The 25,416-nt window shown below is 36.1% G+C and overlaps 1 protein-coding gene across 1 annotated transcript in view; it reads right to left on the bottom strand.

Annotated features, from left to right (window-relative positions):
• RTKN2 (rhotekin 2) overlaps positions 1-25,164 on the bottom strand; it is a 67,466-nt gene extending 42,302 nt beyond the window's left edge. Inside the window, exons 1-4 of the mRNA XM_037062696.1 lie at positions 24,901-25,164; positions 18,360-18,556; positions 6,360-6,436; positions 1,307-1,360 (exon numbers count right to left, since the gene is read on the bottom strand). Of these exons, the coding sequence (XP_036918591.1) occupies positions 1,307-1,360; positions 6,360-6,436; positions 18,360-18,556; positions 24,901-24,960 (388 nt within the window). The 5' untranslated portion in view covers positions 24,961-25,164. The remainder of the gene's footprint in view (positions 1-1,306; positions 1,361-6,359; positions 6,437-18,359; positions 18,557-24,900) is intronic.
• Positions 25,165-25,416: the final 252 nt, after the last annotated feature.

The raw sequence follows: 25,416 nt of genomic DNA, 5'->3' as shown, positions 1-25,416 counted from the left end.
AGGTGACAAATCATGTCTAATTATATTAAAAATCTACTTGAAAATGAAAAATGTTAGCTTAAATATTTATTAATAGATTCTTACTTCTCTACATTGTAATCCTCAACCTTTTATAGTGACTACCCTGTCAGTGTATATTAAGCCCTTACCCAATCAAAACAATTAAACTAGGGAATATCAAAAATAAAGTTAAGAATATAGGCCTCTTAGCAGCCTAAAATAATCACCAAGCTCATAAACTTTATCCCTAGAAGACCCTTTAAGCTTTAATTAATAGCAAATTTATTATATATTATATATATTATTACCTTTGTCATTTTGGTTTCCAAGTCTATTTAAGAAAAAATGTTTTCTATTATAAGAGGTTAACAGCAGGCTCGTTAACAACAGCAAAACATTTTCCACCAAACTAAAAGCAAGGGAGGAAACCACAAAAACAATAAAAGTAGACATGCGAACACAAAAAAACATAGCTGCTGGGTCTTTCAATTTGGTGATGTTTTTTAAAAAGTATTAGGTGATTAAAGGGCTAAATCCTCATTATTGAGAAAATGTAGCTCTTCAGAAAAACCTATTCTCTACAGTAATCAAAAAGATGTATTAATTCCCACATGTATTCTTTTGTAAAGTAAATGATATTTCCTAATTGAATAACATATACTAACCTGATTTTGGATTCCTTATATTAAACTAATTATGCTCAATATGATTCAGTTTTTAAAATATTGAGTAACAAAGCTATCACAATAGACAAGAAAGAAAAAGGATTATCTGATCTCTTCTGCTTTGCCTCTAACAGCTAGAAATCATTTGAGGTTAATTTCCATGACCTCAACATTACATGGATTTGTGAAGACTATATAGAGCTGTAAAATGCTGAAGGGGGGAAAAAACAGATCAAGCTAAAAATCTTTCTCTCTTGTGTCCTGTTAAATAATCTGAAGAAACAAAACAAGGCAGAAAAGATCTCCCAGATTCTGGGCAAACAGAAGAAATGGTGCCTTTACCTTCACCCCTTAAACATTTTCTTTGTTTCACATTTCCCTTAGAACTTGTTACATACTGTCCTTGCACAGTCTCCTATCAACAACTAAAAGTATACTAGATATGCGTCATCTTAATTGGTATCAAGCAATTACAGCACATTTATACTAAAAATCCAAAAAGAAAAACCACAGTTCAGCAAGATTTTGCTACATTCTGTCAAATTCTATACTATTTCAGCATGGAAGCAGCTCTTTCCCCAATAACACAAATTTATTACACACTAGAAAAAACTTCAATTACAAATTAAAATTATACATACGTTCTTTATTGCTGAAATGATCAGAGTCTTTCCACATTAGTGGTATTCGAATATCTATAAAGAGAGGAAAAAGAAATGACAGGTAATAATTTTGGTAAATTTCATTTCTTAGAGTGAAATGCACCTCTGAATTTCATAATGGGTTCTGACCACTAAAGCCATTAAAATTTATTATTAAATATTCTAACACAGGTAATAGTTCCTTTAAGAATGGCTTAGACTAGACATATAAAATCTGTTAAATTTATTTACATAATTTACTAAAAAACCCCACAAACTATATAGCTCAAGAAATTAACATATTAAGTGAGATCTGTAATAAGTTTATGCCATACCATTTCATTTTAAGATTTATGTTTTTGAAGTGAATTATGGGAAACCCTAGTGTTGAATTTCTATTTGGGCTGAGCGGTAGCAGCAAAAGTAGTTAGATATGTTCAAACTATACAGAATAGTAGAGGCAGAAAAAACTTGACAATTTTATTCACTATGCAAACTTCAAAGATGAAGAAAATTCAATGACTTGTCTAAGATCACTGGTATTTTGGAAAGAAATGTAGCTCTGGACAAACAGATCAAAACTATTTCCAGTAAGAAGATTAACTTGTCTACAAAAGAATTTGCAGACATCTTTGTGTATTCATGTTACAAACTGCAGCATTTCCCTTAAGAAATAAAGCTAAAAAGAGGAATGCATTACTTCTCTCAGTCCAAGAAAAAAGTTTTATGTTCTAAAAGTGACCTAAACATACTTTCTCTTATTTGCACACCCTCCAAACTGGAAAGTAATTGTATTGATTATCTTTATTCCAGAAATTAATCTAGAGCTGTGATATAGTCAAAATTTCTCCTTCCTAGTTTCCTCCATTCTTTACTTTTAATACTAGATTAACGGTAGTAACAACTTCTCTGACATTCCTAAACTCTTTATATATTTTCAAAGTTAGAGTATCGAGGTTCTACCACACAGACCAAGCTGTGTGAACTACCACGTTACACAACACAGTAGACATCTCCACGACATGGTTTTAGTTACTCAGAGAGTACGAAAACCACATAAACACTTCAGACCTTTGTGGAAAAAGTAAGACACTTCCTTATTATATTTAGGAAGCTTATGTGCACATTTTTCATACCTACTAATTATGCCACTTTCAAATGAGTTACAAATCTTAATGAAGTAAGCTGGTTGGCTACATTTAGGTGGGGCTTCACTTTTAGATCCCCAAACCTGTTGTTTATATTTTTATTCGCATAGAATTCGATTTTGAAGGTTCTTAGTGCCTATTTTGAATTTCCTTTCTACAACAGCTTTATATCGCTCCTTCTTCCCTAACCTATGCAACCAGGGAGGTGTGCCCCAGCGCCCGCGCCACGGCAGCTCTCACAGTATGGCACTGACACTATGTACCTACTGAGCTCTCTACTGTGTGCCAAGCTAAACACTTTACATACATGTCACCAAACAATGGTTTTTAAAATGTGATTACCAATTTAACCGTCAAGTAACAGGACTTAATTGTTTACATTTGCGCTTTCTTGCTTAACAAGAAAAATGTTCCTAGATTATTGGTTTGCTCAGTGCGTCTGTTTGTGTCCATGGCTCATGTCTCTCTCTCTTTTTCACATTATTTATGGTTTGTACTTTTAAAAGTTCATTATTTAATCTATGTGAGAATTTGAGTGTGTGAAGCAGAATATAAAAATAATTATTCTTATAAAAATAATTGTTGCAGTTCCATTTACTTATACCTAATAGAAATTCTTTACTGATTTAATTATGCCATCTTTATCATGTATGTCATTCTAGATGTAGATTCCTTGGCTGTATACTTTATGGATCTAATTTAATCATTTATTAATGACTATCCACCCTGATATCAGTACCATACTATTATAATCACTGAACTTTTATAATATACTGTTAGAATATATCCTTCCAGCAATATCTTACTCTTACTTGCTTATTTCTTTATGTGAACTTCAGAATATTTTGCCCAAACTTCCCCTCTAAAATGTTTTATTACAATTCTATTGTCCAAATTAATCAGGAAACTGATACTGTTATAATATTGTCTTTACACAGAGTAGCACAATAAAGTTGCCCTTACATTTTTATTAAGGTTATTCTTGGTGGTAGTTAATGTTTTTGTTGTTGTTGCTGTTGTGTTTATTGTAAAGGAGACCTTTTTTTGCCATCATATCTCATAACCAGTTATTGCTGATTTTGAGAGCAGCTACCACCATTTTGTATATTTATCTTGAGTCTAGCCATTTTTACTGAATTCCTTATTAATTCAAATAGTTCAGTAAATTTCCTTAAATTTTCTAGTTCTGCAATCTATTGTCTTCAAATAGTACTGAATTTCCCTATTTCTTTTCAGCAGTTTCATATTTCATTCTTACTACTTTAGCTAGGATTTCTGAAACTGTGTTAAATTATGGTGATACAATAGACATTATTTTGTTCTGGCTTTTAATGGGATTGCTTTATTGTTTTATAATTATGACTTGGCTGTTGTCCTGTCAAAGAGCCTGCATCTTACTTGACCACAATTGCTGACTCATTTCATTTCACAACTGTTCTTGTTCACAGCTGTTCTTGTTCTATTAGGGTGGTATTAACTATTTACAGTCTTAAGAGGAACATGCACCCTGACTTCCTCTGCTGGTTACTACAGCCTCTGGGTCCCTCTGGCCCTCACCCATGCCTAGTTATGCTAGATCCACAAGAGAAAGTGGGCACGTCCATTTCCCAGGTGGTCAAGTACTGTCAGATGACAAAAAAATGTATGAACTACCAACTATGTTTCTTAATTCAGGTTCAAATAGTAGAAATTCCTTTCGGATTCTGGAAAATGGCTGACTCAGTTTTAGTTTACAGTGCCCTAACCTTTGTCTCTTTTTTTGTTTTTATTGTGATTTTAATGGAAAACTGAAAGAGTCTATTAATAGGATGGCTAACTTGATGCTATCAGGACCTACAAGTTTATCTATTATAATTTTCAAAAATAAAAACTGAGGCACTTGTGAACTGATTTGGCTTTAGTCACTGAATTAGTAGTCAGTGAATAAGCTCAAACAACTTTAACACAATGCAATTATTTGACGTTTAGCAGATAATCACAATAAACCTCAATTATTCTTTTTACTTTTATAATGATCTACCCCGTGAGTTGAGAAGCTGGAAATGAAAACCCTGCTATCTCCTTATAGTTGATGTAATCTCAGAAACATTATTTTAAAAAAAGAAAGGGTGAATTCATTTTCAATCTTTATTTTTTGCAAATATACAGACAAGATATAATCGTCTAAGCAAAGATTATATATGCATCCCATTTTCAGATACTTTCAGTTCCTCAATTTAATTTAAACTTGTCTTTGGGAAAAAAGGAACACATGAAGAAATAAGTTTAATTTCTATACGCGAGTATCTGCGGTCAAGAAAATAGTGTTTCCTCTTACTTTAAATGCTGTTACTTAAGCACCCTTCTAAATGTACAGTTAATGCTAATTTCACGAATTGCTACAGTCAACAAACTATTATCGAATGACAACAGATGTTAACTCTGTTGTGTCCTTTGAGTGTTCAATAGCAATTTAACGCATCCCAGTTGTGCACTGAGTAGTACTACATTGGAAGCAAGAAAGATCACGTTTAAGTATTTTTAGAAAATCTCCTTTGAAGATCTATATTTTATCTATCACGTTAAAATACTTTAAATATAGTGACCAACTAGTATGTAAAAGTACTGTGTTCAGCATCGAAAGGATGTAAGAGGCATAAGACATTTTATTCCAGTCTTATAATTGGAAAGATGAAAAGATAAATAAATATAAAACAAGCAACAAATCTTTACATAGTCCAGTTTTTTTCTGATGAATTTTTGGTGAGGGCAATTCCTCTGATTCAGGACAATGATATCCTTTGAAATTCAGGTCTGTCCTTCCTCTATGAGGATTTTTGTTTACACATAAGGACATTTCTAAAAAATATTCCTTGAGTGAGAGGGCCTGAAATGCAGCAGCAGGGTCCCTAGAGCTAAGAAAACAAGGCTATTGGCCAATGACACAACTCAGTTATTACTTAAGAACCGATGGAGGACTGCTGTTTCCGGTATTTGTACAAGGTGCATGATCTAACTAGCGCACACACAAGTCAGCCATGTGTTCACTTCCATCTATGGCACCTGCAAGCCATTGTCTTTAGCTTTCTTAACACTTTGGAGAAACTGAGACAACACAGCGTAAGTGCCATCTAGTGGTAAAGAGTCTCTTAACTGTACTGGAAATTCAGAGGAAAAGCATCATTTCTAGCTGTGAGGACATTATAGATGAGCAAACAGATCCTGAAGACAACATAGTTATTTCAACAGCTAACCGGGTGTCAGAAGCATGGGGTGTGCAGGAGGAACAGGGAGAGAACTGTCTTCCTAAGCAGACAGCTTATGTACAGAAATAGTAAGAAATATAGTTAGAAAAATAGTTGGATCAGAACAGAAAAGTCTGGGGGGGAATGTTTGGTCTCTATCCTACAGGCATGAAGAAGTCATCCATCCAGTCAGTACTCACTGAGCAATGACTGTGTGCAAGCGCTGTGTTACCTCTGGGTATACAGTGAGGAACGAAACAAACAGTCCCAACCCTCATGGAACTTCTAGCCTAGCTAAACAATAAAAACCTTGAAACTTTTGAGCAGAAAGAGTGGAGAGTCAAAAGACTTGAGTCTGCAGCCCAACTCAAACACTTACAGGAAGTCATTTAACCTTTGAGTTTATGAAAAAGAGAACTACCCTACATATTTCATAAAACTGCACCGAGAAGAAAACCGCATAATATATGCAATATATATGAAATGGGTTTCTCAAATTGTTTGTAAAATTCTATTTATTTGTAGAGCATAGTGATGAGAAGTATTTAAAAAATTTATGTTGATAGAGGTATGCAAAATAAAATGAAGAGAATGGGCACAGAAAATTTTAAAAACCGTACCAGCTCTAGAACGTGACTTTACAGAATGTGATCAGCAACATAAACATGCTCTATCGCGTACCTGATACGGCAACCTTTCCTTTACACGCTGTTCGCTCTTTGCTTTCAAAGTTCGCATCACTGTCAAAAGGAAAACACCTCATGAAAAAAGATCTTTTCGAGTAAGCAACTGTTGGAACAATCTTTCACAAAATGTCTAAATATTAAAAGCAAACACTTATCCATGAATAACAATGATTTCTAGTTAATATGAACTCGAACTTGACTCAAGTGTTAAGATGTTTAGTCAACAGCTAACTGGTTTTAAAGAAAATATATAGAGTGAAATTCTCTTTAATTTTTCATAAAAGCTTTACCTTCCCTGGTGGCTACATCCTGGTTTATTCTACAATGAAAGCCTTTTGTGATTCCTTACATTTATAAACAATATTTACAATATTTGTCTATATCCCAGGAAGTGTAATACCTTGAGTCACCATTTCATAAAATATATCTCTAGCTTGCCCGAAAAAGTTAATGAATGTTCCAGTCATAAATTTCTTGCCCAAGAGTATCTTATCTCATAAAATATAACAAGTATCAGAATAACTCTGTTCTATATTTATACGCAGTGAGACAATAATTCATTTCCTTGAAATTCCAACAAACTAAAATTAACTAAGGTAGAAAAGGAAGGGATGGCTCTGTAGAGAAAATAAAATGTAGAGAGGAAAATATTATCATGACAACAGAAAACAGTTTCAAAGGAAATTCTTGAGATATAAAACATATCCGGGTCTGACTTTAGAATTTACAAAAAAATAAAATAAAATAAATATATTATTACCATTTTTTAAAATCTTTGAAAATGGTTATCTACTACTAGACCAAATCAATCCCTCCCTTTCACATTTCTCCAATATCCTACTTCTTAATATCCTGTATTTAGAGATTAGCATTCCATTTCTAGAGCAGTATTTCCAAGAGTATTCTTCCTAGCACTTTTTTGGGGGGGTCTTTATTTAAATTGGCTAGCCAATTAACTGTTAGCTAACTTAATTAGGTACTTCAAGTACATATAAGATAGAAACTTTTCATTTGACTACTGTTTAATTCTCTAAGAGGCTTTTAGAAAAAGATTGGGTGGGAGTTTGAAGTGCATCTAACCAATCTGCAGAAGAGCATGACACCATCTCATTGCATGTCATTCAGGGGGCTTGTTAAAAGATTGCATGTATTCACTATCATGTGTCCAAATTTGAGAATAAAATATATCAACCTACTATTTTCGTTTACTTTCCTACTGGGTTAAGCACATAGTATTATATGTAAAGTGTATTTCAAATGAGCTAAATAAAATACTGGGTTGGCCAACATTTTATTTTTTCCGTGAAATCGCTCTACTAGTGCTTAGTTGTCTTTAACTTCACTCAAAAGAATTTGGTTAGACTGCATTGTGACAGCTGTCATATCAGTCTGCATTAAAAAAAACTTATCAAAATTGGTGAATTTTGTGTAGCCATTTTAATATTGAAGATGGAAGAAAATACATAGCATTTTTGGCATATTACACTTTATTACTTCAAGAAAGGTACAAAAGTAAATGAAATGTGAAAAAAGGTTTGTGCAGCATGTGACTGATCAAACATGTCAAAAGTGGTTTGTGGACTTTCATTTTGGCAATTTCTGACTGGACAATGCTCCATGGTCAGGTAGACCAATTGTTGACAAAGATCAAATTGAGACATTAATTCAGAATAATCAATGTTATACTACACATGTCACATACTCAAAATAGTCAAATCAATGAAGTTATTGGTGAAAGTGAAAAATATATCATTTATTTTACAGAAAAAAGCATGCAGACTCTTTGGCCAACCCAATAATTTACTAATGTATTTATGGTGATAAACTCATATGGGACATTTACATGGTATTTACACACTCACATACTAGGTATAACTAGAGTAATGAATCCTATCTAATTACTTTGTGAACACACCAATATTTGAGTTAAAATACAGAATTCACTCAATGAAATAAAGAAGTCCTCAGTGATTATTTCACACTAATGTTTTATTGAATCAGAAATTTAAGAAAGAGTCAAGTTCAACATTTTATACTAAAGTTTAGTTTGTCATGCTGAAGAATATTAATTTGTTTATTAGTTCCTCATAGAGTGGAAAATCCAATTGAACCGTCTACTATGCTTTTGTGAAAATAATATACTGACAGGCCCACTAGAAATCAAACACAAATCTCAATTTTCTCAAACTGGAACAAGGAATACAAATACAAATATAGCTGGTTGACGTTTGTAAGTAATATTTCTGAAAATACCTTCTATATGAGCAATGCATAATATAAATTCTTAAAATACTTATTTCAATGAAAAATATAAAGAAACTCTAATATGGTAAGTAACTTGAGTGTTATGGAATAGGTCACAGATTATGCTCAAGTTTAGATCCATTAGCTATTATTAAATTGGATTAAACTTGAGGCTTTGGCAGACAAGTAATGTTCTGAAATACTAGAGCGACCAAAAGTAGACTTGAATATTTACCAAAAAAAATTTTCTCTTCCCAACTATTCAACCACCTGGCAAAGTACAGCTTTCTTTCCTATAATTATAAATTACTTGCATTGGCATTTCTAGGACCAATAAACAAAACTATTATATACAAATATTATCAAACTATAGCATAAATCCAATTAACTATATAATCTCACAGAATAATTAAGCCTGTTGTTAAAAAACTGGAGAGGAACTGAAGTAATTTAGCCTCATTTTTCTGAAGCTTGAATTATTTTCAATTCAAATAACTCCTCAAATTGTTATTTAGGGTGCTAAAATGTGATATTTTCTAATTAATCCAAATTGACAATAAAATTGTTAAACATTATCTGTTTAATAATGTGCTACTGTAGCTAATAGTTTGCTACAGTTAAATACTTGTTTGAAAATCTGCAATGTTAATGCCAATTCTAAATGCTATAATTAGAGAGCCAGCCTGAGGAAAAAGCAAATAACCACAAAATTATTCAAATAAAAGCACAGCTAAATAATAGTGTACCTTATTCTTAGAAACCCAATTTCAAGTATTATTTTGCTGAGACTTGTAAATGCTAATTTAAAAGGCAGAGAAAAATGTAAAAGACAAATTTTATCTTTGTTTTATTATATTACTGTGTGTAGGTAAATAAAATGACCAACAGAGGGTGCCAATCAGCTACTCTGTTGTTCAAAAATCTGTATTAAAATTGACCGAGTAACTACAGATTACCCTATTTTATATTGTTCCACATGGGAATGTAAAACAACATTTCTTTGCCAAAATTAACAAGCTATAATGAGAAATAGCACAATGATAAAAAGCATTTTATATTTTCTTAATGAAGTAGTAAAAGAATTCTAAATGGGATTCTATTATTTGAAAGCAGGTTATAAAACTCTTCACCTCCAATGCAAATCAGTGAAAAACTGTAACACTCTGAAATGCTTAATAGGGAATTTTAAACCATTCTAACACTATGCGGTAGAAAATTAATATCTTCGAAGTATCTTAAATTGAAAGGATGAGTTTTCTATTTCAAACCTTGACAACAATGCTTTTCAAAAGACACTAAATAATGCAAAGTTTACAAAATAAAATCAGTAATGTCTTTAAGCTGTACTGTGTTTTATTATAGAAATACCAGCAGTATAGAATTTTCTCTTGCAATCTACACTTTTTCCTTTTTTATTACAGTACATAAGCAACTAGAGTCTAAGAAATTAGCTATTGTGGTATTATTAAAATCACAATATACTGTTAAATGATACATGTATTTAGGTTCTATATGTGACTTTGACTAGTGTTATTTTTAAAAAGTCAAACTGACTATTTCAGAAGTTAAAACGAAGTTAGATTGGAGAGTGCAGCAAGGGGAGAATACCACTGCCGTGTGCTTGGTAAGAATAGGGCTTTCTCTTGGTCTTTTTGTTCACTGCTGAGCTGCCAGTGCCCAGTATATACAGTATATTCTAAGGCACTCATAAGTGTTTGGTAAATATGGAATGAAGTGAAATAAGACATAATCATTTTGATGGATTCAGACAATAAAGTCTCAGGGCTGACTGTCACTCATCAGTAATGAGTTATGTTAATGAGTGGCTGCTAACCTCTTAGCCCCAGCATTCTCATCTGTAAAATAGAGGAAATAACTACCAACCTCAAAGCTACTGAATGAAATAATATTTTATATGTATTCTATATCATTCTTGAAACTGCTGCACAAATACAAAGATTACTTTGTATTTATATTTTTTGGCTTCAGTATTTATTTAACTTGGAGCTTATGTGAAAGAAGCACTAAAACATTCGTTAGTGGTCAGAGTATGACTTCCCAGTTCCTGTAAGATAATGGCAGCCACCGAAATCACAATCTCTTCCCTCATCCTACAAAAGCTTTCAGATCCACGAGGAAAGCAAACAAAATCACCTATCATCGACAACTACAGCATAACTAGAAAATAGAGACTACTACAGGAAAATTAACAACTGAAACCATCAAACCTAGCTCCTGGAGGCCTTACCCAAGTAAAGAGTCAGGTACACATTGCAAAACACAGTATCAACTTGTGATCTCCCCTAAAAGAAAAGAGAACGGACATAAGACGTGGTGGACACAACAGCACTGGTCCCTGGAGTTGAAAGGAAGCAGCTGCAAAAGATTCTGGTTCAGAAGATGTTAGTCTTGTGAAGACAGACATACAATGGGGACAACAGCAAATGAAGTTAAAAACCCCAAGAAACAAAATATAGTCATATCCCGGAACTTGTTGGCTTCGGAACTCATCAAACCCGGGCTTGTTGCACTTTGATGAGAAAAACGTGTTTCAGCACTCAACGTTTGCTGGCTACTCATCAGTTCCCACACTTGTCACGGGCTCTGGAACGGTTAATGATGAGTACTGAGGTAGCACTGTACCGTCGAAAACTCAGAAAACCAACTTACCACCCCACATCCCAAAGGGCACCATTTATTAAGGAAATTGCTCTTCACAGTTCCAAAAATAGAAAATACTCTTGAACTAAGAAACCAAGTAAACCCTCCTACACTGGTGCCCTCTCCACCCCAGTCATCTGACTTGGCCCTGGAAAATCCTGCACCCTACCTGTTTCACGAATATTAGGGACAAAAAAAGGGATCCAGACCTCTGAGAAAGCTACTGCAAAATAAAGGTAGAAAGAAGCACAATGCTTCAGCTGATAGAAATACTCTACACCCACTCTTCAAAAAATAAGGAACAAAAACTGTAACACGATAATACAAAATAAATTAAATACAGTTAAATAAGCTACTCAATAATGAAAGAACAGGAATTTCAAGTTTAAAATTAAGACTAGTAAAGCAGATGTAATGTAAAAAGAAGAAGAAAATAAAGAGCCAAAGAAAGAAGTTGGAAAAAATCATTTCTGAAATAAAAATACAAAGTGCCTAAGGACAAAGAGATAAAATTGAAAGTACACAAATTAGTGTACAAATGAAAGTACATGGTGAATGAGAAATTTTTAAATGAAATAAAGACCTTAAAACTATTAAAGAGAAAGCGATAGGCATAAAAGACAAGCAAAGAAAATCCACATTTTGTGCATTTGGAGTCCTTAAATAAGAAAAGCAAAATAATAAGATAAAACTGATGCTTTATTCTGGAGGTTTTAACTCAAGAAAAACTTTCTGAAAATAAAATAATTGAACTACCTATTGAAAGGGTCCTGAGTAAACCAAAATGCTCAGCCTTAGACATCTTCCAGTAAAATGATCAGACTTCAAGATAAAGAAATCTATTTTCAGCCTCTGGGAAGGAAGGAAGGAAGGAAGGGAGGAAGGAAGGAAACCTGAGTCATTTACAAAGGAAGAAAATCAGTCTTTTACAAAGGAAAAATAATTAGACACTATATTTGCTGATAACAAGACAAGGATGGATCAAGGATTTCAAGAAACTCAAGGAAAGGTGTTTGCCAAGCATCTGCATCCAGCCACGCTGCCCTTTAAGTACCAAAACTAAAGAAAAGTAAACACAAAAGAAGGGAAAGAAAAACGTACTCCTGTTGAGGAATCTACTACCTCCCTCCTAAGCTTCCTCCAAACAAGAGATGATTTGGGGAAGTCCAACAAAAAGGCAGATAGCAAACATTACACATGTTCAATTGCAGCTCAAAGGCTAAAAATGAAGGTGAAGATACAAGAACAAGGTTAGTATGTAAATACTATCTACTCCATCAAAGAAGAAAAAAAGAAATGATCATTTTCTAAACAGAACCACCGAAGAAACTAAGGATACAAAACAAAAGATGTCTTATTAAGTGGAAATGAAAGACAGGGAGTGTCAGTATAAGCAAAGGCACTGGAGACAAGAAAATTCAAGAACTGTTTAAGGGATAGATATCTATCTAGCATTTGGCTGAAATGAATTTGTAAAGTGGAAATTGGAGAGAGAGGACTATGAAAGTAGTTTGAAATCAAACCACCAAGGCCCTGCAATATAATGCCCATCTAAAGAATTTTAGTAAATGGAAATCATTCGCTGTTTTTTTTTTAAAGGACTGACGTAAGCAGTCTTGTAAGTAGATGATCTGGCTGTAACTAGCAGGGAAAAGGTAAGGACGTGGAGTGTACCAGTCAAAAGACCAGCAAACTGACAGACTGCCTCGAGCAATCTTCACTAAGCAATTCTGTCACCTACAATGAGACAGGAAACTGTGTTTTTGGCCGAATGATCTACTGTTTACTCAACCTAGAAAGCTTTCCATAGCCCACTTTTCCGACTTATCTTGACTGTATTGTGAGTTGTACACAAACCTGGGTATCTTTTGCATATTTAGGCATAAAAATAGGTGGTATATACCATAAGGCATTTCATAACTACACACGATTAATTACAACAGCTTTTGTTATAGAATTAGGACATTACGCTACTAGGACATTTGACCAGTTACTGATATTCTCAGGTATGTAGTTTTAAAAAACTAAATGATGTGACTATATAACTGATTTGTCAATGGGAGGTTCCTCATCTAAACCAAAGAATGACTATTTTCTCATTTTCCCAATAATGACACAAAATTAGCACTATTCTAGATACACAGAAGTGAAGTCACTGTCTGCAATGCATGACTTGGGGTATTAGGGCTTAATTCTTTCCTGGAATCCTGATTCAAAAAGGCTGTAAAATGAAGTAAAAATATTTGCTTATTTTAATAAATTGAGAGAACTCTGAGTGAAGATTTATTAGAAAAACACAAAACTCAGGCAGTGTTCTGATCTCCCGAACTCTCTCATCAAACGTTACTATTTGATCACTTCTATGTGTGCCTTATTCTTAAACATATTTCCTAAAAATTGGTTATTTCAATTATTTTTCTTCACCATCCTTTTCAATACTCTACTATAAGATAACCTTCCCAAATACCCATTTTATGATGTCTCTTTCTTGCAGAAAATAAAATAATCAAAGATAAACAATGAAACAAATGTAAAGTCCTACAAGCACTCACTAGGGCAGCTTGGAGTGGTACAAAACACATGGGCTTCCTCTCGGCGGGTGAGGGATGCTCAGGCTTTATGTCATCTGGGTTCATATCCTGGCCAGAGTCACTCTGTGCCCTTTGAAACTGTTACCTAATATTTCTAAGACCCAGTTTCTGAATGTTTATTTAATAAATAGGCTTATATGTCTCTCAGTTCATAATGTGGCATTTGAGATCATCTTAGCACAAAGTCTGGCGCCTAGAAAGGCTGCCAATACCAATTCACTTCCCAGCATTCCAAATTTTCTTGAATCTTCCTACCACATTCCCCCTTCCTTTTCAACTTTGGCTTGATCTTTAACCTCAACCAAACATGACTTTTCATTGCTCCTGAATAATTCACGCTCATCGTCCACCCCCAGCTTTTATTTTATCTTCCTTTTTTGGAATGCTTCTTTCTCCTACTTACCTAACCAAACTCTATCCATCTTCCATGATCTAGAAGATTGAGATCCATTTCTTCCATTAAACCTTTCTTAGTTACACCATTTCTTACTGATTTGATTCCTCTTTGAAGAGGTCCAGATGTATTATTTGTATTTTTCTTTTTACATTTTATCATGCAATTTTAGAGAAGGTAGACTAGTGTTAGTAGACTCATTAAAATGCGATTTTAACTCTGGTAGCAATATAAAAACAGGGCATTTGTCTACCTTGAAGACTATTAAAACCAAGCTAAGGAACATACTTCTACATCTTTAAAGAAAAAATATTTGTCTGTTGAATATTCATATGTCCCCATATTTTGACAAATTCGTTTTTTTTTTTAAATTTGGATATGCTAGCAGAGTACTTAGTAAGTGTTCTATAAGTACTAGATATTGGTAAATAGTTGATTGACTAGTCAAATGGCATATTTTACATAATTTTCTTCAAGGAACAAAAATCCTACTATTAGACTCTCATTAATCTTTGGATCATTTTTATGTAATAAGAAGGCAAGAACTACACTTTCCCGTTATATTTGGTCTATGAACTCAGGTTATATCTGCACATGATAAAATGAAGTTATAAACAAAAAATTAATATAGAATACCCAGGTTTTCTAAAAGATGGAAATAATTCAATAGGTAAGGGAGACAGTATCTTTATATGAATGATGAAAAATAAATGTGTGTAGCATCAAAGCTATTTTCATCTATCAAAGATAACCAGTAAAGGAGCTAAAAATCATCTACATCTTCATTTGAGAGTCCAAAATATTTTTCTATCTTTGTTATATAAATCCAAAAGGAATTCAACTTATTTAATGTTTTTAATTTGTTGATTTATTTTGTAGAGAGAGAGAGGAAGGGGAGAGAGAAAGAGAAACATCAATTTGTTGTTCCATTTATTAACGCATTCACTGGTTGTTTCTTATATGTACACTGACCAGAGATTGAACCCCGCAACACCGGCGTATCACAACAATGCTCTAACCAACTGAGCTACCTGGCCTGGGCCTTATTTAACATTTTTATAAATCAGAAACTTCAGAAAAGTCATACAGCCAAGTTAAGAAAATGACCAGCTCACAATTCATTTTACAGTAGTTTCCTCTTATCCATGGTTTTGCTTTCCACAATTTGTTACCCATAGTCAACTGCAGTCCAAAAATATTAAATGAAAAATTCTAGAATGAACAATTCATAAGTTTTAAACCGCGTGCACTTGAGTGGCGTGATGAAATCTCACGCCATCCTACTCTGCCCCCCCGGAGTATCAGTCATTCCTCGTCCAGCATATCCACTCTGTTAAACCCGCCCGTTAGTCACTAACTAGTCACCTCGGCGATCAGATCAACTGTCACGGTATCACTGCGCTTGTGTTCGAGTAACTTTTATTTTACTTAATGGCCCCCATGCACAACAGTAGTGATCTGGCAACTTGGATATGCCAAAGCAAAAGTAGAAGTTCTCAACTTAACAGGAAAGAAAAAAACTGTGTGCTGAAGTTACGAAGAACTGTGGTGAGAACAACTCCATCCATGAAATTTTGAAGAAGGAAAAGGAAATTCGTGCTGCTCCTGCAGCTGTGCCCCAAACTGCAAAAGTCACAGTCACAGCCCTGCCAGGTGGCTCAGCTGGCTGGGGTGCTGTCCCCATACACCAAAAGGTCCTGGGTTTGATCCCTGGTCAGGGCACATGCCTAGATGCGGGTTTGAAAACGGGTAGGGGGGTGTGCGGGAAGAGGCAACTGATCAATGTTTTTCTCTCACATTGATGTTTCTCTCTCTCCCCCTTCACCTCTCTCTAAAATCAATAAACATATCCTCAGGTGAGGATTTAATAAAAATTTTAGCCACAGCACAGAATACAGTAAGTGTTTAGTTAAGATGAACAAGGCATTAAATTTGTGGGTAGAAGAAATGAACAGAAAACCTGTCCCAATCGAGGGCAATGTATTCTGTCGGATAGCCTCAGGCCTGTATGAGGACTTTAGCAAGGGATCCCCTGAAACAAGTGACACAAAGCCACTTACTGTAAAAACAGGGGATGGTCATATACATTCAGGAACAGTTGTGGGCTGAAAAATATAAAAATAACTGGGAAGGCCGCATCTGCAGATGAAGAAGCTGTTGCCGCATTTCCAGCAGAGTTCAAGAACCTGAATAGGGTTTGGTACTATCCACAGTTTCAGGCATTACACTGGGGGTGTGGAATATATCTCCCACGGACCACTGTAAGTACTTAGAAACATAAATTTGGAGGACAGATATGGTTCCCAGATGAATATTCTATATAACTGTGAGAGATGATATAATATTTAGTCTCACACTGTACTTACACCAGTGCTTCTTAAACTTTCCCACTGAAATATATTCCCTTGATAAAATACCCTTATAAAGCCTGGGAAAAAGAACACATACCCATCCCCATGCGTACAAAACCCCCAAACTATGCCACACTTCTAAATTTCTCACACTTCACCTTAAAAATTCATGCAATAAGAAGGTATGCTGTATTTATTCTACGGCTTTGCATATGTCCTGGCATAGAATCCTGTACCCTCAGTGACAAATGTGACCCAGTTAGAGAAGCACTGACTTAAACCAGTGTATGCCATGTCTACTTGAAAATTATTGTCCTTGTCGCCCTGGCTGGTGTAGCTCAGTGGACTGAGCATAGGCCTGCAAACCACACGATCGCAGTTCGATTCCCAGTCAGGGCACATGCCTGGGTTGCAGGCCAGTTCCCAGCAGGGGACACACCAGAGGCAACCATACATTGATATTTCTCTCCTTCTCTCCTTCCCTTCCCCTCTAAAGATAAATAAATCAAATCTTTAAAAAAAGAAAAGAAAATTATTGTCCTTGTCTACAGCCATACCACTCTAAATGTGCCCGATCTTATCTGAAAATTATTTTCCTATATTATGATAGTGGAATAACCTCACTTTATAATGCGAGGGATAAATAGTAAAAAAATCATTTGACATTTGTTGAGTACTAATTATGTAAAAGGTATTAAAATAGGTTTTATATATAATCTTGATTTTCAAATGTAAACATTATCACGCCAACCATAATGAAGAAAACGAAGCACAAAAATTAAATAGCTATCTCGAGAAAATACAGCTAACAAATGTTAGCTACTTTATTCACAAGGCTTATTGTATCACAATCTCATCAACATTTTATTTTTACAAAAACCTCTTTCTCTGATCTCTATTTTACCTTACTTTTCAAAAATTTAAAATGTTTCTGTGAACAGTCCAAAGGCCACTAATGTCTAGAAAGAAAGTTTTACCCATGCTGAAGCTTTAAGACTGATCAGCGATGAGTAATGTAAGACCATTTACATTAAAAAAAGAAATCAACATCTAGCCACTAAGCTGAGTAAAATCTTGGACCCAAGTAAGACCTGGCATTGCAAATAGCATATGATATAAATTTCATACACAAATCCTAGACCTGATCCCTAAGTGTGGCCTGAAGTGACAGAGAACAAAAACAGAAGTTACTGAGCACTCCTAACTAACCACTCATTAGCTCCTGCCACTAGCTAGTTACACGTCTTAGTAAGTTTCTTGCCTAAGACTTCTATTCACTAAATAAAGAGAATACACTAGCAGACTTTTAAGCTCCCTTCCATTTATAAGATTTTATATCATTTTAATTTTGCTGTCCACTGATTTCAATTTATATACCTAAGTTTCCATTATTCTCAGCTAGTACCTTCTTTGTTAGCATACTTTTAAGCCATTAGTTTTCCTTTAATTTATATCTCTTTATACTCAACTATTATTCTTGGTCCTTCTTAAAATATTCCATCAGTTCTTGCTTTTCAACCACTTAATTTTACAGCTGGAAGTACTGAGCACGACAAAACTGCCCTGTGAAAAATGCTGCCTTAGTAGTAAGTTTACTCTGAGCTCTACTGTCAAAATGTTTATGGTATCAGAGACTACTTTGGGATACTTATTTTTTAAAGGCTTTGCTGATTTGACATTTGACCTTAAGGTTAAATTACATTATGTCTTTAATTCAAATGTTTAAGTCACCATAAGGAAACTCTGTCACTAACCCTCTTCCACTCTGACTTGCAATCCGCTCTTCTAATCTCCGCAGCTCCGACGTGTAAGCCATTATGCGAGCATTGCACACCATGAGATTCTTCACTGCGTGTAAAACCTGGTCTCTCTGAGTGCTCAGAGAGAGGAGTTTCCATATTCCTCGTTGCATCCGAATTTCTAAATCTATTTTTTCTTGAATGCTACAGTCCTTAAAGAAAGAGAGAAAAGCATTTTTAAATAGCAAAAATCCAAAATGATAACAATTCTTTTTACCCCAATAGGTAGAAAATGTACTCAATGTCATTATAATTTTATACCACATTGGGAAAGTGACAAAGTTCATGTATTGCAGTATAAAAATGGAGCTATTTTGAAAAGCTCCTTGCAAAACCGTAATTACTTGCTTTATTTGGAAGTCTTTACAACCTATTGGATAAAAAGAACAGAAACAAAGGCAAGAAACCTGATATATTCCTACCGTAAGTGCACAAGGTTGAATGGTGTCTCCCAAATAGTCTGTCCTCCGGAACCTCAGAATGTGACCTTATTTGGCTGTAGAGTTTTACTTACGTAATTCGTTAAGACAAGGTCATAATGAGTTAGTGTGGGCCCTAAATTCAAGGACTGGCGCCCTTACAGGAATGATGTGTGAGGACATTGAAAAACACACATAGAAAATTTCCCAGGAAGATGGAGGCAGAGAGTGGAACGGTGAGACCATGCCAAGGATCACCAAGGATTGCCAGCAACCACCAGAAGCTGGCAAAGGAAAGGAAGGGTTCTTTCTCCTCTAGAGCTTTCACACAGCGGGGCCCGGCAGGGAGCGGGGCCCGGCAGGCCCCTTGGTTTCAGGCGTCCGGCTTCCAGAAGAACTACAAGAGAATCGATTTCTGTTGTGTTAAGCCACCCAATTCTGGTAATTTGTGATGGTGGCCCCAGGAAACTAATACAGTAACTAATGTGAACAACACAGCACATGTACATCTTGTATAAGCTGTATCATGGAACGGCAACTTGCGGTTGATGACACTAAATTAACGAAGGAAAAACTTTCTAAAATAGATGCTGACCAAACAAACTAAGGCTCAGCACCAGGGAGGAACGGACTACTGGTCATGGTCAGCAATGTAAATAAAATCTCAGCAGCAATGGAGTGAAAGCACTGTGCTTAGAACATGTCGTAAGTTTTAGCTACTTGGAACAGAGATTTAGAGTATAGGTTTGAATATATTTTAGTTTTAAGAGTTACCATAAAACTACTAAATAATTTTAGTTCTGAAAGTCTTTTATTCCATAGAATGATCTTATGGCCCGACTCTCCATACTAATTTCATACTAACATTAAAATTCTGAGAACTGACTTTTCTGACTTCATTTTGGCTTTTTAAAAATTATAAATCATCACATACTATACTAAAACACATAATAATGTTCTAATACATCTACGTTTAAAATAAAATGGCCATCCTGGTTTATGTGGTAAAAAATAAAGCCTATAATTCACCTTTTATTTGGATCGAAATCTAAATTTTAAAAAGTGAATTAGATTAAAAAATCTAATAATAGAAGTTCCCAATGTTGCCATGGCTGATGTGGCTCAGTTGGTTGGAGCCTCGTCCTGAAACTCAAAGGTTGAAAGTTCAATTCCCAATTAGGGCACCTGTCTACATTGCAGGTTTGGTCCCTGGTCCGGGTACATACAAGAGTCAACTGATCAATGTTTCTCTCCCACAGGATGTTCCTCTCCCTCTCTTTGTCCCTCCATTCCCCTCTGTGTAAAAAAAATCAACAAGCATGTCCTTGGGCAAGGATCTAAAAAAAACATTTAAAAAGTTCCAGATGTTAAAAAAAGATAATCTTTTCAAAAAGAAAAGCTAAAAGTTAGGAAAGCAATAGCCTATAAAGATTACCCACAGAGAAATTGAACTAGATGACTATTCAAATCAGTCAATATGCTAGTCACTTGCAGAAAACAGATCTGCTTAATTATCTTCTGTAATTACATTACATATAAAAATCTTCTCTTGTAGTATAACTCAAAACCGGTGTACTGTATAAATGCAGGCGTTTGATGGTTTTCCTTCTTTACACATGACCGAACTCCAACAGCTCCATTTCGTTTTTTTATGACTTGTCAGGCCCGAAGTAAATTCGTCTTTAATGTAATTAGTAATTAATTATAAGACTATCTATGCGACCCATATGTCTATAGCAATATGAGTAAACTCTGGTAGGCTGGTTAGAATTGGAGAATACACAGAGGGATCAACTTGAAGCTGGAATGAATAGCTTTACCCCATACCTCACAGACAAACAAATACCACCTGAAACCATTAAATTCAATTTTGCTTTTTAAAATGCTACAGTGAGGCAGCCAGGAAAGCCTCATAAAAGGTACCTAAGCTTATGATCTACGCCAAAGCAGTTAGGATCTCTGAGGGTGGAGCCTGAGCATTTCTCCTCCAAGTTCCTCTGATATTCAATACACAGCCAGAGCAGAGAACCACTACGGGACTTGAAATTCTACAGCATCTGGGAACCTGCAACCACTTTAAGGAACCAGTAGATGGCCACAGCCACATTAAAGAACCGGTTAGGGTTCCCAGGGTTTCCATCTTGTAAATGAAGACTGTCTTCTTCTCATCATTTATTGATAAGGACTTTATTAAATTATAGGTTTGAGGAACAGGAGAAGAAAAAAGTAAAATCAGATTTTTTAAAAAAACCCTTATTTGTAAGATTAAATATTTATTAAGGAAATAAAATATATCTAGCAAATATTAATATTGTAAGTTAACCCTTTTGAGCAGGGGTCAGCAAACTACAGCCCAGCCAGTGCCTGTGTTTGTAAATAAAGTTGTATTGGAGCACAGTCACACCCATTTGTAGTGTCTATGATCTCCAAGCTACAAGGGCAGAGCTGAGTAATTTCAACAGAACCTCTGGCCCACAAAGCTGAAAATATTTACTATCTGTCCTTTTGCAGAAATAATTTGCTGATTCCTAACCCAGCCAAATCAGCATACTTAATAAACTGGGACTCTGCCTCCCCTGCTCTATGATTGGATGTAAACCTGTGAGGGCTATTGTATTAGCCAGTTTTGCACTCTCCATGCAACTTCTTTCAGTACCGATACCTTTCTGTTCAAGTTATAGGACTCTAGCCAATGGAGACTTTATGGAGTTGAAGCACCTGCCTTTAGTTAATAAGGGATGCAAAGTGCTCCGGCGGCTAGAGCTGAGGTCTAGTGCTATCCACAGTGAAAACAATGATCATGTAATGAGGGCACTCATTGGGCATTCGAGGGGGACGCTTACCTCAAAAAGGAAGAGTAAGAAGCTAAAAATAACACTGTCCTTCCTGGACAGTATGGCAGTCAAGACTGATTAAGACCCATGACAGAAGCACATTTCCCTGTATCCATCCCTTTTACAAGTGTCTGAATGCAAGTCCCCAGGGAAAAAAAAGAGAATGGCGGTGTAGGGAGGCCACTGGGTGAAGAGGAGAGCCATCCTTCTTCCATTCCTCCTTCAGTTTTCTGAATAAGGGCTTGCTTGTAATCAAGTCAACAGAAGCCTATGAAACTGTCTTGCTCTTGTATGTATTAAAGCCAGGCTGATAAAAATAAATGGGCAAGGCAAGGCTAAAAATGAAACAGGGAGATGACTTAAAAGTAAAAACCTACATTATGTAAGAAACAGAAACTCACTAGGATTTAAGAGCTAGACTGAGCACAAAGGAAGTGCAAAGAAAATAGCTTAAGTGTTCGAATTAAGCACCAACTTAAAAAAAAATGAAGTCAGGCTGTTGATAAGACAACTGTACTAACCCAGATAGAAACCATCAGCCACCTGATGGATATAGTTAAACCATGTTAGCTAAGAAACCAAGATGATTAAAGATTGCAGAAGAATGTATACAGTAGGCATTCTTCTAAAAGAAATTGTAAGAATTGCTTATATACAGCATAAAATCTGGAAATTGTAAGTAATCATTCTGAAGAATGGAACTGAAGAAAGAATTCTTAAATTCATGCTTCTGTATACATTAACTTTTCTGCAATGTGATTGTATTACTTCTCAAAATTTATTAATATTTTAAAAGCTCAAAAATTTGTAAAAGGTAGGTGACAGCCCCAACTGCTTATATAAATAGGACAAAAGATAATAACAAAAATATTCATCTCTCAAACACATCCTGAGTGCAAGGTAGCATGCTAAGTATTATATTTTAAAGAGGTTCTCAAATTCCAGCAACTTTCTGGGACTGGCATATTACCCATTCTGCAACTATGGAAAGTGGGCCTTGGAAAAGACAGGTAACTTATTCAAGGTTGCACAGCAAGCAGATTCGGTTTTTACTTTAATCTGACTCAAGGAGTCAATATTCTATGCCAGTGATTTTCAACCGGTGTGCCACAAGAATTTTTCAAACATGTAATACCTGACTATTTAGTCAGGGGAACTGACCTATTTTTCCCTTAGTTATCTAATAAAAAATGACAGCAGCCCACATAACAATAGCTGTCCAAGCTGAATTAACTGAAATTATACAAAAAATAGTTTTTCTGGTATGCCACAAAATTTTAGTCATCGTTCCTGTGCCATGAGACGAAAAAGGTTGACAGTTGGCTGTTCTATGCTGGGAGTGGTCACAGATGACTCCACGGTTTGAGGAGAGGCACTTCACTAGTGGACAAAGGCTTTGTTCCTATCCCTCCCTCTTAGATGGGAAGTATACCAAATAAAAATTCAGTGTTGGTCACGTATAAAACGCTCTTCTTGAGCTCCTACCTTTTGCAACATCATGGATGGAACTGGAAAGCATTACGCTGAGTGAAATAAGCCAGGTGTCGAAGGACAAATACCATATGATCTCACCTTTAACAGGAAGCTAAACAACAAAACAAACAAGCAAGCAAAATATAACCAAAGACACTGAAATAGAGAACAGGCTGACAGTGACCAGAGAGGAGAGGGGAGGGAATTTCAGGGGAAATAGGGGAGGGATTTAGAGGAACATATATAAAGGACACATGGACAACAATCAAGGGGGGTGGAAATGGGAGGGAGGGGGGAGCACAGGGGTGGGATGGGATGACAGAAAACTGTACTTGAAAAATAATTTAATTTAAAAAATTGGAAAAAAATAAAACGCTTTTCTTGACCCTCAATATTCCTGTCGGGTTGAAACCTATTTTGCAATTTTTCTCTAAGATTCAGACAGAAAGAATGTAGATACAGTAATCCAGCTCTTATATATTTAAATATTTGTTTTAATTTCACGTAGCTAAGTTTCTTTCATGACCATACCCTCTTTTCTATTTGCATCATTCCTAAGTATCACTGCTGCACACAGCTCAGTAAATACACTTTCACCACTGCACCAACCACTATGGGTGTAAGAGGTGCCACAAATGGCCAATTCACTAGAAATCAAGATTTTTGGTTAACAGGACAAACAAGATATTTTGGTTATCAAGTACATAACAAGATAGGGAAGAAAAGAAGCATTTTACATCAAAATGTTTGAAATATCTGAAAATGCTGGCATAAAACAGCATAAATTACCAACAAAGGCACTGGACTTTTCGCATAATGATTATTGTTTTGCTCAATTTTTCACAGTGCTTTTGAAGACTTCCTAACAACTTTGTATCTGCTGAGGTTTTTAAGATTCTGGAAAAGTGACAGTTTCTAAACACAGGTTTTGCCAGGTTTCAAACCAAAGATAGCATGTTGGATCATACAAAATTGCTAATATTCGGACGATTTTGACCTACAAAACTGGCTATTTCATATGGCTTAACCTACTTCAGAGGTAGGTAAAAGGAAGTGGAGATTAAATGGAAGTGAAAATCCACCCTTATTAAAGATATCAATGTTCTCTTTTAAGACCCTAAAGTTATAGTTAAGAGTGGAAAGGATACCATTTTAATAACTAATTTTGCCAAGAAATAATGCTGGTCTATATGAAGTAAAAAAGGTTTCTGACACACTTACAAGGCTAAATAAAATCACCAAACTTCTAACCAACTCATAAAGAATCCACTCTCAAACCAAGAGAGTTCAGAGGTTGCATGAAGTTTGCTTCTCCACTCCGCCCCTGCAAATTTATGTTGTGTGTAGACATTGCTCCAGTACTTGGGCTTTCCATTAAATCCAGTAAAATAAGCAAACTGTCCTCTATTGGCCTTGGGTAGGCTTCTCGGAAGTCCCGAGGATCCTATCCCCCTTGCGTCACCTACACTTGCAAAGAGACAGGTGTCCAAAACTTGGATGAGGAGGGGCATCCGACAGGTGCTCCCGGAAACGCGAGGTGCGCCTCTGGCATCGCTTCCCCGTTCCGGGCCTTTTTCCTCCCCAAGAAACAGCGGATGGGAGTGTGTGCAGATTCCCAAGCTCCATTAGACTCTCAAAGGGACAGTCTCCTAGCTCTGCCCTTTGTTTCTGGTCACAGTTGAATACGAGGACACGCGGAGTGGGGGCTCTCCCTACGACAAGGCGAAACGACAGCGAGCAGGCTTGGAGCTGGGCCCCCTCCTCACTCACCTGCTGAGCGGGAAGCCCCACCGGGCCGAGCTTGGAACCCCTCTGGGCCAGGCCCTCCATCTCCAGTGCCACAACCTAGGCAGGTGCCAGTCCGCCAAAGATTTGAAAAGCCCGCCTCTGGCTGGAGCCACAGAGGACACCAACCGCCCGGTCGTACCAAGTACCGACCGCAGGGGGAGGGGATGCTGGGACCTCCGAGCTGGCGAGCGCAGGCGCAATGGGTGCGCCCGGCGCCCCTCGCCTCCTCCGGGAAGTTTTCGGAGACCCGAGTTCTACGTAGGGACTAGGATGTGGGGAGCAGCTGGCCCATTTAAGGCACCGATTAGGTTGTAGGCGGGCCTGAGAAATGATAGGGTGGGGCTGTGGGGAAAGCGTCCGCCCCCGAGTGCACCTGACCTAACTCCGAGTTTTAGGCTGGTGGTTTTCCAGACACTCTCTTTGCACCGGGAGCCTTCTGCCTGCAACCCACCGAAGGTCGTTCAAAGCTCTCGGGGAGGGCCGACACAAAACTGCAGT

This window comes from Sturnira hondurensis, unplaced genomic scaffold (assembly GCF_014824575.4).
Source record: "Sturnira hondurensis isolate 20B ecotype Veracruz unplaced genomic scaffold, ASM1482457v3 Scaffold0014302, whole genome shotgun sequence".
Classification (NCBI taxonomy): domain Eukaryota; kingdom Metazoa; phylum Chordata; class Mammalia; order Chiroptera; family Phyllostomidae; genus Sturnira; species Sturnira hondurensis.
This window is presented reverse-complemented; position numbering and strand designations above follow the sequence as displayed.